Here is a 14,634-nt window from a genome sequence, read left to right on the forward strand (position 1 = left end):
TTTCCACCTCCATGTGTAGTGGGGGGCAGTAGAGTCTGGGGGGCTCAGGGGGTGGATCTGGGGGTGGTGGGACGGGGGAGACATTTTGGGGGTTGGATTTGGGAGTGATGGGATGGGGAAAGTAATTCTGGGGGGTCCTGGGGCTGGAATTGGGGTCGTGGGACAAGGGGAGGCATTTTGAGGGGGTCCATGGGGTAGATGTGGGGGCGGTGGGATGGGGAGAGTCACATTGGGGGGCCCAGGGGAGGAATTTGGGAATGGTGGAATGGCGGAAGTAATTTTGTGAGCTGGAATTGGGGATGGTGGGATGGGAGGAGTCATATTGGAGGGTGCATGAGATGGATTTGGGGTTGGTGGGATGGTGGGAGTAATTTTTGGGGCTGGATTTGGGGTTGTGGGGTGAGGGGGAGGCATTTTAGGGGTCCCTGGATGGGCGTAGGGGAGAGGGCTGGGGTGGGGGGAGGCGGTCTGGGGACACCAGAAGCTGGACTTCAGCGTGGTGGGGTGAGCATCCCCAACCTGGAATCCTCACCTTGAGGGGTCCCCAGTTTTCGGAGTCCCAAATCCCTGGAGTGCCCCTGCTCATCTAAGGGTCCCAGTTTTTTGGGTGCCCACCTCAGGAGTGGATATTTTGTGGGGTTTCACGTCCCCGAGATGTCTCTGTCCACCCAGGGGTCCCAATTTTTTGGGTTCTCCTGCCCGACGAGAGCTCCCCAATTTGCGGGGTCCCACATCCCTGGGAAAGCCCTGCCCACCCCAGGGGGTGCCCACGCCAGCCCCTCGCAGCCCCCACCCCTGCCGTGGATAGGGTGCGGGTGCCCCGCCATGCCCGTGCCCCGGGCGCAGGAGGGACCGGAGGCGTTTCCGTCGCGCCCCGGCCCCCCTTCCCGTGCCCCCTCCCCCCACCCCCCCGCACACTGGGGACCCCCTGATCCCCTCTTTGTCACCCTGGGGTGGCCCTCAGGGCGGGGAGCGCGGTGGCACCGCAGGACCCCTCTCTGTGACATCCTTGAGGTGGCACCTGCGCTTTTTGTCAGCGCCACCCGCCAATTTGTCACCAGCGCCCCAAAGCGGGGGGTGGCCCACATCCTACAAGGGGGGATATCAGCACTTTTGGGGTCCTCCCGCCACTTCTAAATCCCCGCACCCCCCCCCCGAGGATGCTGTGTGACCCCGCACCCCCCGCGCTGCCCTGGCCGCAGCATCCCTCGAGGGGACCTTGGAGACTTTGGGAACTGTCCCCGTGTGCCCCCTCGTCCCCGCGGTACCTCCGCTGCTGCTCCATGTGACCGGACAGGAGTTTCAGTCATACCCTCACCTCCTCCTCCTTCTCGGCCTCTGCCCCGGGAGGTGATGCTGCTTGTCCCGCTGAGGACGCGCCAGCGACACCGGGGTTACACCGCGCGTCACCCCTCGAAGGGACTGCCGGGTCGCGATGGCTCCTGGAGTCCCACCGAAATGAGAGATGGAGGGCACGGGATGCTGCCAATGCAAATTTGGGGGTGGGTGCTCGTTTGGGGGGTAGGTTGAGGTCTCCAGGGTGGCCCAGCAGTCCCCTCCCATCACCGCAAAGTCACGCCCCCAGCCCGTGGCTCAATTTCCCCCTTGCTCTGCAGGGACCACCCGGAACTGATGTCCTGAAATTGGATTTATTTTGGGGGATTTTGGGGTTGGAGTTACTGGGATGGGATGGTGGGCCAGTGGGGTGGGCCAGGGTGTGGCTGGGCTGGTGGTCATCGGGGCTGGGGGCTGGCCAGGCTGGAGGGCTGCAGACCAGAGTCCAGGTGGCATGCATGCATATGGTGTCCATCCAGACCAGAGTCCATCCAGAGTGAGATCAATGGCTCTGGCGTCCATCTAGACCAGTGTCCAACTTCTCCTGCCTCTGCCCATCCCAGGCTCCCTGGCCAGGGCTGCTCCTCACTGCAGAGTGGACAAGACCCATGCTCAGTCCCAATGACCCCAAAACCCCTCCCACCAACCCCAGCAGGCCACCCACCCTGAGGCCTGGTGGCAGCGGTGTCCCCTGGAAGCCGGGCCAGCCCTGGATCTCCTGGAAGAGGGCGTTGCCGGGGCAGTCGGTGCGGCCGAGCTGCCGGTGGCCGCGCAGGGTGAAGTCCGGCCGGATGTGGCCAGAGCGGACGGCGCAGGGCAGGAGCTCGTCCCGCACCAGGGCCAGTGTGTCGGGGTCCGGCAGGGTGGCCGTGAAGTCACCGACGATGCCAACGCCGAAGCCCCGGGTGTTGTAGCCCTTGGTGTGGGCACCCACCCAGTGCCACCCCCGGCCCTCGTACAGGTACCCGTCTGAGCCCACCACGAAGCTGCGGGGACACGATGGGGACAGTGAGGGGACAGTGGGGGGCAGTGATGGGGACTGTGGGGGGACAATGGTGGGGACTGCAAAGGGACAGAGACGGGGACAGTGAGGGGAGAGCAGTGGGGACAATGCAGGGACAACGGTGGGGACCATAGGGGCTTATGGAGACAAAAGGAGAAATCGGGATGGGGACTATGGGTGGGACAGGGATGGACTTGGGATTTTGGATTTGTCTCTTGAAGGGACAGTGGTGGGGACTGGAAATGGACAGGAAGGGGGACTGTGGGGGGTTATGAGGACAGTGTGGGGACAGGGATGGGGACTGTGAGAGTACAGTCATGGTGTGGTGGGGACTGTAGGGGGACAATGATGGGGATTGTGAGAGGGCAATGATGGGAACTGCAAGGGGACAGTAGTGAGGACCATGAAGGGGCAGTTATGGGGGCTATGAAGGGACAGTGGTAGGGACTGTGGGGGGATAATGGTGGGGGCCATGGAAGGGCAGTGATGGGGACTGTGAGAGGACAGTGGCAGGGTCTGTGAGGGGACAATGACAAGGACTGCAAGGGGACACTGAAGGGCAGGGTGACAAGGACCATGGCGGGACAGTGATAGGGACCATAGGGGATGACAGTGACCATAGGGGTTAACAGGAACCATGGGAGACAATGACCGGGGTGATAGGAGCCAGTGGGGATGACAGTGCCCACAGGGGATGCCAGGGCCCGTGGTGGGTGCCATCACTCCAGGGAGGTCACAGTGACCTGTAGCCGATGTCGTCCCAGCCACGAGTGTCCTGGTGGAAGCGCTGCATGTCCCTCATGGAGCGGGCACAGGCGCTGAAGGTCCGGCAGGGCTGTGCTGGCTCCAGGGTGTGGTGCAGGAACACTGAGCCCAGCGGGAGCTGCAGTGGGGCCGGGGTGCCCCGGTAGGGACGGGCGCCCCACTGGCAGCGGGGCACGATGGCTGGGCACTCTGTGGGGACAACAGTGGGGAGATGTCCCCTGAGATCTCGGGGACATGGCAAAGGCCTTGTAGGGACATGGGACTTGATGGGGACACGGTAGAGTCCACCAGAGGACAAGGGGTTCTATGGGCCCCTGGTAACATGGCAGAGGCCATATGGGGACAAAGAGCTCCTTGGGGACATGGCTGAGTCCACCAGGGGATGAGGGACTTGACAGGTCCTTGGGGATATGACAGAGGCCATGTGGGGACATGGGACTTGATGGGGACACAGTAGAGTCCACCAGGGGACAAGGGGCTCCTTGGGGATGTGGTGGTATCCAAGGGGGGACAAGGGGCTGGATATGTCCCCTGAGCCACTGGGGACATGCAGAGGCCATTTGGGGACAAGGTGCTTGATGGGTCTTTGGGAACACAGCAGAGGCGTGTGGAGACATACAGGGTGATAATCCCTGTCTGGAGGTGACAATGCACATTTAGGAGGTGACAATCTCTCTTTAGAGGGTGACAATCCCCATTTGAGGGGTGACAACCCCATTTTGGGGGTGACAATCCCTGTTTTGGGGATAACAGTCCCTGTCTGGGACATGACAACTACTGTTTAGCGGGTGACAACTCCATTTGGGGTTGACAACACCCATTTAAGCAGTGACAATCTGTATTTGGGAGGTCACAGCTCCATCTAGGGGGTGACAACGCCCATTTGTGCGGTGGCAATCCTTGTTTGGGGGTGACAACCCCTGTCTGGGAGGTGATGACCCCAGTTTGGGAGGTGCCACCCCCACTTAGGAGGTGCCATCCCGCCCGTACCCACGTAGCGTTCGCTGAATTCCTGCGCTGCCCGACGAGCCACGGCCACCACCTCTTGTGTCCCCATGTCCCTCAGGAGCTCCGGGCTGGGTGACAGCGTCCTCAACACCCGCAAAACTGCCGCCACCTCCTTCTCCAGCCGTCCCTGTCCCACCAGTGCCCCAAAATCCCGGCGCCGGTAACTGCTGGGGGCTCTTCCCACTTCTGAGCCATTCCCGACCCCGTAGTAGCCCCGGAGCAGCTCGGCCACCGGGAGGGGTCCCCGCGCCAGCTGCGTCCCCAGGATCACCCCATCCATGGCCCCGACGGCCACAGGGTCGGGGACAGGGGACGCGGGACCCCTCAAGGTGTAAATCTGGGGGTTCTCCACGTCGTCCCAGCAGCCGCTGGGTCCCAGCGTGGTGGCGTTGTTGTCACCCCCCTGCGCCAGCAGGAAGGATGTCCCCAAAGCCTCAGCGATGGTGACAGCCAAGAGGGGGTCGGCGGGCGGGTCGAGGGTGGGGAGGGGTGGCCCAAAGCCACCGGATCTCAGCCCCGCCTCGATGCCGGCCAGGAGAGGACCGAGGGCCACCGTGGAGCCGTCGGGGGTCAGCACCGCCCCCAGCTCCGGTGTCGCCGGGTCGTGGCCGAAGAGCTCAGTCAGGAGCTTCCACTGGCCTGGGGTGAGAGCTGGGGGCCGTTCGGGAATCCCGGGGGGCTCACCAAGCACCGCCCGGCACCCCGGAGTGCTGCAGACCCCCAGCCCCCTCCCCAAGGCTGTGGCGGTACCGGGGGAGCCGCCCCAGGCCGGGGATTCGAGGGCGTCCAGGATGTCGAGCACCGAGTCCATGTGGCGTGGAGGGACAGTTAGGGACACCGCTGGGGACATGCCTGCGGGGACAGAGGGTGGGGGGCGAGGGGCGTTAAGGGGTGAGATGGGGGTGGAAGGAGGAGGAGGCACCCAAAAATGTGCCAAAAGCAAGGGGAGGGCACCCAAAAGAGGAGGAAAGGACCCAAAAGAGGGGAAAACGACTCAAAAGAGGAGAAAAGGGTCCAAACTAAGGGGAAAATGAACCAAAATAGGGGGGAAAGACCCAAAATAAAGAGAAAGATAACCAAAATAGGGGGAAATGGACCCAAAATCAGAAGACAAAGGGTGTCCTGGGATGTCACGGGGTGTCGTGGCAAGTCCCTACCTGTGCCTAGGCAGGAGCAGACGCTCAGTGCCAGGAGCAGCCACGGGAACATCCTGAGGGACACGGCGACACCTTGAGGGACACGGGGACAACCTGCGGGACACAGGGGCACCTTGAGGGACACGGGGACACCGCGCAGGACACGGCCCGGGACCTTGGGGACTTTGGCCCCGCTGGGGGCGGGGAACAGGGACAGACGGGGGAGGGACATGGACACAGGGAGGACAGGGAGACACAGAAAGGGACAGAAATACACGGGGCAGGAGGGAGGGGGACACATAGGGAGGAGAGGAGACAATGCCACCAGGACACACATCAAAGACAGTGTCGCCATACCTGTGGGGACGCTGCCACTATGCCATGTCAGTGCATGAAGCCACCAGGACATGTCAGGGGACACTGCCACCAGGCCATGTGACCTCCTGGGGAACTGACCCTTGTCCCATCCCCAGCCTGTCCCCAGGGGGAGTTGGAGTCCCCTGAGTGCGGTGGCTCTGGGATACCCTGATAGCTGTCACCTGCTTTCGGGCCAGTTGTCACCAGCAGAACAAGTTCTCTGTCCAGCCATGGTGGGTGGTGACATTCAGCTGGGGCACCGAGGTGGTGACAGTGGGAACATGGTGGCAGGAACTGCACCAGACAGAGTTTCGCCATGGCTGAGATGAAGGTGCTGGTGGCACTGTGGTGGCACTGACACCAGTTCGTGGCTGACCCCACCCATGTTTCCATCCATGTTATTGTCCTCCACATGTCCCCATTCATGCCTTAGTTCAATGTCTTTATTTTTACCCCAGTTTCAGGAGTTTCAAAGGGATGAACAGAAACAAAAAAATCAAGGCTAAAACAAAAGGATTCATGTGTCTGTGCCGGCAAAGCATTCACAAGCTTAGGTGGGTGGGAAGAACCTTTTTAGGAGGGGTTTCCACCCCACTGTCTCCAAAACTGTGGGTTTTGCCCCAGTCCATTCCTGTTTGGCTGTGGAAGATGCCTGTGAGCCAGAGAGAATTGAAACAATAGATTAATGTTGGAGAAGACCTCCAAAGCCATCCAGTGTTGCCTGATACCACAAGAAGATGCAAAAGGTGAGATTTTTCCGGGGTTGCAACTCAACAAATCCACTCTCCACAATGGAATTCTGATGCTGGTCTGTAGATGTGTCCAGGTGCCCATGGGGAGCCAGAAGGATGTGGAGCCCCCCAGGGGGGTATCTTCCCAACACAGATCAATGGTAACACAGATCACCAGGGCTCTGCCCAGTGGGGGTCACTGGGGATCATCCAACACTGATCCTCTCATGGGGGATGGAGCTGGAGCAGAGCATGAAGCTCTTCAGCCCCCTGGGCACTCGTAGGGCCTCTCCCTGGTGTGGATGTGCTGGTGGATGACAAGGCTGGAGTTGTACTTGAAGCCTTCCCCTTGAGATGAGTACCTCTCCTGAGCCGCAGGGATTTTGGAGCTGCAGTTTTAGAGTAGAACAGTTCAGTCTGGCTTTCCCCTCCCTGTTGGGGCCTCTTAGCTGCCCCTGACACCCTGGACACCCTGGGGATGCTGGGATTTCCCTCCTGGGGTCAAGGATGTTCATTCTCTTCAGGAGCCCAATGCCCGGCTGGGGCTCCAGGGCAGGGGGTCCTTGAGCAGCTGCCCCAGAACCTCTGCCAGGGTCTCCCAGAGCAGCTGGAGCTGCTTGGCCTGGCCTGGCCCTCAGCAACAAGGAAAGCAGTCAAGACTCAGCAAGTCCCTCCCAGGACCCCTCAAGTCCCTCATACCCAGTATCCTCCACAACCCCTGGAAGATCCCCCTATGTCTTGGCCCATGTCCCCCTATGTCCGAACCCATGGCCATGTTTCCTAATATCCAAATCCATGTCTTAAGTTCAACATCTTTATTTCTGGCCTGATCTTGGATGTTTTGAAGCAATGAAGGGAAAGAAAAGAAAATCCAGGCCACGAGGAGCCTGGTGGACTTGCCAGCCAGGTGTCTTCCCAGTACAGATCAATGGGAGCATGGCTCACCAGGGCTCTGCCCAACGGGGGTCACTGGGGATCATCCAACACCGATCCTCCCACGGGGGATGGAGCTGGAGCACAGCACAAAGCTCTTCCCACACATGGGGCACTCACAGAGCTTCCCTTAGTGGTGGCTCCGTTGGTATTGCGTCGAGGCTGAGCTCTCTGAGAAGCTCTTCCCACACAGAATACTCGTAGGGCCTCTCCCTGGTGTGGATGAGCTGGTGCCTGATGAGGTCAGAGTTGTACCTGAAGCCCTTCCCACAGTCGAGACAGCAGAAGGGCCTCTCATCCATGTGAATCTGCTCCTGCTTGAGATCTGAACTGGTCTGAAACTGTTTCCCACACCCAGCATACTCGTAGGGGCTCTCTTCTGTGTGTGTCTGCTGATGCCTGAGAAGATGGTAGGTAGTCAGAAACCTCTTCCCGCATTCTCCACATTCATAGGGCCTCTGCCCTGCGTGGCTCCTCTGGTGCTGCATCAGGTTCCTGCTGTGGATGAAGGTCTGCCCACAGTCCCCACACTTGCAGGGCCATTCTCCGTGTGGCTCCTCCGAAGGACAACCAGTTGGGAACTTGTGCAGAAGCTCTTTCCACACTGCCCACACTCATAGGGGCATTCTCCAGTGTGGATCTTCTGGTGCTGGATCAGGTCAGAGCTCCCTCTGAAGCTCTTCCCACACTCCCCACACGTGTAGGGACATTCACCACTGTGGATCCTCTGGTGGTTGATCAGGTGGGAGGTCTGGCTGAAGCTCTTCCCACACTCCTCACACGCATGGGGTCATTCCCCCTTGTGTGTCCTCTGGTGCTGGATCAGGTCGGAGTTCCTCTGAAGCCCTTCCCACATGCCCCACACTCATATGGCCATTCTCCCATGTGGATCCTGTGGTGGGACGATCAGGCTGGAGCTATCTCTGAAGTTCTTCCCACAATCCCCGCACTCATAGGGTCTTTCCCCAGTGTGGATATTCCAGTGGCAGGTCAGGTAGGATCTCTTACTGAAGCTCTTTCCACATTTTGAGCACTAGTGAGGCTTCACCCCACCGTGAAGCTGCTCGTGGACACCCAGCTCCAACTGCATCTCTAGCCACCTTCCTGGGCCAGTATGGGTCTGTCCTCCTTGGATCTCTGTGGTCTGCATTTGCAGCTCAATCTCATGCGGGATCTCTGGGGTTTTTCCTCCCCGTTGGATTCCTGAGCCATGGAGCTGCTCAAAATGCTTAACCTCTTTGTCGAGATTTGTTCTCCCTGGTCTCCATCCTCAGCTCGTTTCCTGGGGGAGGAAGGACAAGGAGAGGATGGGATTTTCCTCCACGCCAGAGGGAAGGGGAAAGAGATCCCCCCCAGTCCGTCCTTGGCAGGACAGTGTTGGCAGACGGATTGTCCTACAGCCGGGGCCGATGCTGGACTGGGAGATGGAGCAGAGAAGGGGAAAGGGACAGTGACTTCCTCCTCACCTGCCTGGGGCTCCCGGGACATCCTCCTCTTCCTAGCAGCCTCCTGCTCCTCCTCCTCCATTCAGCCAAGGCTGGGGAATAGGAAATCCTGGTTTGGGGCAAAACAAGGGGTGAGTGCGTTGGGTTTGATGGTCCCAGTGCCCAAGGGCAGCTGGAGAAGCCACAGCCCCTTTCAGTCTCGGAGGGCCCTGACCCCGCTCATCTCCAAAATCCAAACATCCCCTGCTCCGCAAAAAAAGACCCTCCCGGAGACCCTCCGATGGTTCAGGGGAGAGCTCCCCCTCCCCGCTCACCTGCGGGTTCTGGGTGGGGGATGCTGCCGGACCCGGGGAAGCCGCCGCCTGAGCGGGCGGGCGGGGAAACCGCGTGGCTTCCCCCTGCAGCTGCTCCTGTTCCTTCTGCTCCTCCTCTTCCTCCTCCCGCTGCTCTTCCCTTTCCTCCTCCCTCCCTCTCTCCCTCCAATTCCTGCTCTTTCTGTTCCTCCTCCTCCTGCTCCCCCGCCTCTCTACCTCACGCTCCTGCCTTTCATTTTCCTCCTCCTCCTTTGTCTCTCCTCTTCCCCCGCTCTCCTCCGCTCCCAGCCCGGCCCGGGCAGGTGCCGACACCCAAAAGCAGCCGCGCTCTGCCCTGGGGGTGTCCCCAAAGCGGCTACGCCCCGCGCGGCACTGGGAGCGATACTGGGAGCACCGGGGGCGATCCCGAGAGCCCCGGGCAGGAACTGGAAGCGCTTTCCCTCCCTGTACCGCTCTTACTGGGAGCACTGGGAGGGAGCTGGGAGCGAACAGCGCCCGGACCCGCCTACAGCCGGTGGTAGACGGGGCGGAGCTATGCAAATCCAGGAGCAATCGCGCTCCTGTGATTGGTGGGCGGGAGCAGAGCGGGGTTTCCCTGGTCAGGTGAGGGCCGGGGGGCGGAGCGATGGCGGCAGCGTCCGGTGAAAGGGGTCAGGGACCGGGAATGGGGACAAGGATCGGGAATGGGAACCGGGAACAGGACTGGAAATACGGGACTGGGACTGGGAACGGGACGAGGATTGGGAATATGCGAACGGGACTGGGAATATGGGATGAGGAATAGGAAGATAGGACCGGAGCCGGGATTGGGATCGGGAATAAGAGAACGGGACTGGAAATACGGGAACTGGAATATGGGAGCGGGACCGAGAATGGGAATGTGGAAATGGAAATATGCGAACGAGTATACGAGAACGAGAATAGGAAAGATAATACAGGACTGAGAATATGGGAACGGAGAAAATGGGACAGGAACAGGGAATGAGACCGGGAATGGGATCCAGCCTGGGATGGGAGCTGGACGGGACCAGGAGTGGGGTGACATAGAAACTGGCGGGGTACATGGGAGTGGCAGCAAGGAGAGGTGCATCCGGATCAAGAGGACACCAGGAACTGGGACAGGGGGCCATGGGTGTAGGTCCAGAGAAGGGGGTCCTTGAGCAGCTGCCCCAGAACCTCCGCCAGGGTCTCCCAGTGCAGCCAGAGCCACTCAGCCTGGGGTCCCCAAAGCCTTCAGCAAGTCCCAAGTCTCTCCCAGGAGCCCTTAACTCCCTCAAACCCAGCATCCCCCACAGCCCCTGCAAGTTCCCCCCATGTCTCCATGTTTTAGTTCAACATCTTTATTTTTATGCCAGTTTCGGGTGTTTGGAAAGGACAAAGAGAAATGAAAAGAAAATCGAGGCTGCAGGAAGCCAGGAAGAGGTGAAGACCCCCCAGCGAGGTGTTTTCTCAACACAGGGCAACGGCACCACAGATCAGTGGGGCTCTGCCCACCGGGGGTCACTGGAGAATCATCCAACACCAATCCTCCCACAGAGCTCAGCACATGAAGCTCTTCTTGCACTTGGGGCACTCACTGGACTTGCCTTAACGGTGTCTCCATTGGTGTTGGGTCAAGGCTGATTTCTGGGTGAAGTTCTTGCCACACTCAGGACACTCATAGGGCCTCTCTCCTGTGAGAATCCACTGATGTAGGAGGAGATAGGAGCTGCACTGAAAAAGTCTTCCCAAGTGTTGGGACACTCATAGGGCCTATGACATCACAAGGAGTGGGGCTGTGATGTGCTCTGGTGCCTGTGACATCACAAAGGAGCAGGGCTGTGATGTGCTCTGGTGCCTGAGACATCACAAGGAGCGGGGCTGTGATGTGCTCTGTTGTCTGTGACATCCCAAGGATCGGGGCTGGCTGTGATTTGTTTGGTGCCTGTGACATCCCAAGGGCAGTGTCACAGTGGGGCAGCTCTCAATGTCCCCAGCAGGTCATGCTTTCCAGTGCAGCCGTGCCAGTGGTCACTGCGCACTCGGGGCAAGCTGGGCTGGACGGGGGTTGGGGCAGAAATGCCACCTCTGGGACTGGGGTCTCCCCCTGCCTCTGGGTCCAGCCTCTGGTGGGAGCACCTTGGGCAGGGCACGGGGCTGCTGCTGGGCCAGGGGGACAGGCCTTGTCCCCTGCCAGCTGCCTGGGCCCCTCTCATGCCTGTCCCACATCCCTGGGGCTCCTGTCCCCACTTCTCCCCAACACCTTCATACCCCCCATCAAAGCCCCACTCAACCTCTTCACTGTGACCTCTGGAAAGAAAGGAAGAATGAGAGAAAGGAAGTGTTGTCAGTTAACCCTGGCTGGATGCCAGACACCCAGCAAAGCTGCTCTCTTACTCCCCTCCAAAGATGGACAGGAGAGAGAAAATAGAATGAAGGCTTCATGGGCTGAGGTAAGGACTGGGACAGACCATTCAGCAAATGCCATCATGGGTAAAACAGGTTCAAAATTAGAGATATTAATTGAATTTATTGCTATCAAAATCAGAGCAGGATAGTGAGAAGTAAAATAAAGCTTTAAAAACACCTTCTGCCCATCCCTCCCTCCTTCCCAGCCCTACTTCCTGCCCCAGTGAGTGCAGGGATACAGGGAATGGGGGTTCTGCTCAGTTCATGTGTTGTTTCTCCTGCTGCTTGGGGAAGGGAGTCGTTCTCCTGCTGCACCAAGGGGTCCCTCCCAGAGACGCTTCTCCATGAATTTCTCCAAGGTGAGTTCATCTCACAGACAGCAGTTCTTCACAAACTGCTGCAGCGTGGGTCACACTTGCATGGGCTCACAAGTTCTGCCAGGACCCTGCTCCAGCGTGGGCTCCTCTCTCCATGGGTTTGCAGGTCCCTGCCAGGTCCCTGCTCCAGCACAGGTTTCTCATGGGGTCCCAGCCTCCACTCAGGCATCCCCCTGCTCCGGCACGGGCTCCTCCAGGCGCTGCAGGTGCATCTCTGCACTCCGTGCCCTCCACGGGCTGCAGGGGCCCAGCTGCCTCAGCACGGACTGCACCATGGAATGTCAGGGCAATCAGCTCCAGCCCCTGGAGCAGCTCCTGCCCCTCCTCCTGCCCTGCCCTGGCTGTGTGCACACTTGTTCTTTCATGTTCTCACCCTGCTCTTCCCTGGCCACAGTTACAACTGCATGATAACCGATTTTCTTCAATCGGCATTACCACCATTTCTAACTGGCCCAGCCTTGGCCAGAATCCAGTCCGTCCTGGAGCCGGCTGGTGCTGACTGTGGGACATGGAGGAGCAGCTGCTTCCAGCAGCCTCTCACAGAAGGCGCTCCTAGAGCCCCGCCTTTACCAAAACCTGGCTATGTAAACCTAGTATAAGTATGGTAGGGGTTTTTATTACCATTATTAATTATTATTATGACTATTATCACTATTGTTGCTATTAATGTTGCAGTTATTATTATTACCAATTTCATTCTTTTTGACTCTGTATTAATAGTGGCTATAGTAGAACTTGAAACCAAAGTTCTTAATACAAGTGGAAGTTATAATTTTGGCATCTGCTTGCCCCGCCCTGTCCTGTGTCATTGATGTGTGTGAAGCTGCTGCTGCTAGGACTCCCCATTTTCCTGATTTGGGAGATTCGATGGCATTGCTCACATGTCAGAGAGGGCTCATTCCAATTAAATGTATTTCTTGAGCTCTTCTAGTCCCAATGTTAGAAACTTGTTTTCTAACGTTGTTGACTTTCTCATCTTCTGTTAATACTTGTGATTTTATAACAAAATGTTCTCGGATGTGATTTTGCAAGATTCTGTAAGGTGTCTGTTTTGCTCTTGGATTTTTTAATGGTGTGCTAGAACTGAGTGCAGCATTTTGGGTGGGAACCCTTCAGTCTGAGCTAGGATTTTCTCAGCAGCAGCTGGTTTTGCACATCTAAGCAGAGATACCAAAGTGTGCATGAACTGAATATTGTGCCTCGTTGCGGAACCCTCAGTGCTCGTCTCAGGGAGCTGCGGTGGGAGCTGCAAGTTGTGCTGGGGGTGGGAATGGCCAGAGCCCCCGGCAAGAGGCCGGCAATGGACACTGACCCTGCAGAAGCCCAGACAGGAGGGACCCCTTGAACTCCAGAGTGGAGAGACCAGAGAGAGGGAACTCCTGGGTGGGGTTTTTTTTACTGGATCTTGGTGGTTTGGGTTTTTTTGAGGGTGGCTGAATCTTAGTGGTCTGGAGATTTTTATGGACACAGACAACTTGAGATGGATTTGGGCAGGATGAACATCCAAACCAATGCACTCACAACTTGTTTTTCCCCCAAAACAGGAATTTCAGTCCCCAAACCTTGATGAGATGGAAGAGGAGGATGCTGCGAGGAAGAGAAAGATGCCCCAGGAGCCCCAGGCAGGTGAGGAGGAAGTCACTGCCCCTTTCCCCCTCTCCTCTGCTCCATCTCCTAACCCAGCATCGCCCCCGCCTGCAGGACAACCTCTCTGCCAACACTGTCCTGCCAGGGATGAATTGGAGAAATATCTTTCCCCTTCCCTCTGGCAAAAAATAAATCTCCTTCCCTCCTTCTGTCTTTCTTCCTTTTTCTTGTTCCTTCCTCTCCTTGTACTTCCTTCCCCAGAAAACGAGCTGAGAACAGCAACCAGGAAGGAAAAATCTCCACTGCAGAACCTCATGGAATAGGCTGTTTTGATCGGCTCCACAGCACAGGAATTCACTGGGGAGGAAAAGCCTAGAGATCCTGCATGAGGAGGGGCTCCAAACCCAGCCCACGGAGCTCTGAGGAGGAAAGATCCACTCTGGACTGGGAAGGCAGTTGGACATCCAGATGCAGCTCAGAGCTGGTGGTCCCTGAGCACTTCAAGGCAAGGGGAAACCCTTCAAGTTCTTGAAATGTGGGAAGAACTTCAGCCAGTGCTCCAGCCTTCTCACCCACCTTCGGGTGCACCTGGATGTGATCCCCTTTGCTGGCAGCACCTTCAGGCACAGCTGAGGACTGGAGGGTCCTCCCCCCACTTCATTTTCTCTCCCAATTTAAAATCATCCCCTCCCATTCAAATTCCCTCCATTCAAATTTTCTCCCCACAATTAAAGTTTCTTTGCCCCAATTAAAGTTTTCTCCCCAGTTAGGCTGTGAGCCTCCTCCCCGCCCCCAGCTCCTCCAGGCAGGACCTGGCCAGGACCTTCTGGAAACAGAAGTGGAAAGAGTTAAAAAATTCATCATTATTTCCTTGGTTTCTGGAGGATTTTCCTGTGGCTTTCCTGCAGAAAGCCCTTCCTTTCCGGGTGATGGCTGAGGGGTCTCCTCAGGCTCCACCCCCTTTCCAATTCCTTTTTCCAGCTATTTTTCTCAGTGGACCCAAACCTGTGGATTTTGGGGGGCGGGAGGGGTCGCTCTGCGCAGGGGGTCTCAGAGGTGCCCCAGGGAGGCCCCGAGGCCCCTTGGACCATTTGGAATCTCCAACTCTCATCCAGTGCTGTCCGTGGGATTAAATCCCCCCTGCAGGGTTTTCCCCCAGATTGTGTTTATTTCCAGAGGGGTTTTTAGTTTCCCTTTGAGCCGGGGACTGACAGCACCAGAGCAGCTGCAGGTGCCAGGGCAGTAGGATGGCACC

The 14,634-nt window shown here is 58.1% G+C and overlaps 1 protein-coding gene, 1 long non-coding RNA gene and 1 pseudogene across 3 annotated transcripts; 1 reads left to right on the forward strand and 2 right to left on the reverse strand.

The window, feature by feature from the left end:
- LOC130260850 (gastrula zinc finger protein XlCGF49.1-like) overlaps window positions 1-14,634 on the forward strand; it is a 160,390-nt pseudogene that overhangs the window by 83,138 nt on the left and 62,618 nt on the right.
- LOC130260842 (N-acetylmuramoyl-L-alanine amidase-like) lies at window positions 1,631-5,494 on the reverse strand. 2 transcript variants are annotated; one of them, XM_056506601.1, is made up of 5 exons: window positions 5,269-5,494; window positions 4,094-4,963; window positions 3,082-3,292; window positions 2,000-2,321; window positions 1,631-1,923 (listed from the first exon to the last, which is right to left on the reverse strand). In XM_056506601.1, exons 1-5 carry the CDS (start codon window positions 5,477-5,479, stop codon window positions 1,921-1,923), a joined length of 1,617 nt encoding a protein of 538 aa, XP_056362576.1. In that variant the 5' UTR covers window positions 5,480-5,494; the 3' UTR covers window positions 1,631-1,920. The 2 variants fall into 2 exon arrangements, with proteins under 2 accessions (XP_056362576.1, XP_056362577.1); XM_056506602.1 differs by lacking the exon at window positions 2,000-2,321.
- LOC130260856 (uncharacterized) lies at window positions 5,797-9,624 on the reverse strand. The gene is made up of 3 exons (XR_008841854.1): window positions 9,244-9,624; window positions 8,735-8,822; window positions 5,797-8,550 (listed from the first exon to the last, which is right to left on the reverse strand). It is a non-coding gene; the product is annotated as an uncharacterized LOC130260856 (long non-coding RNA).

The sequence above is a fragment of the Oenanthe melanoleuca genome, chromosome 19 (assembly GCF_029582105.1).
Source record: "Oenanthe melanoleuca isolate GR-GAL-2019-014 chromosome 19, OMel1.0, whole genome shotgun sequence".
In the NCBI taxonomy this organism is placed as follows: domain Eukaryota; kingdom Metazoa; phylum Chordata; class Aves; order Passeriformes; family Muscicapidae; genus Oenanthe; species Oenanthe melanoleuca.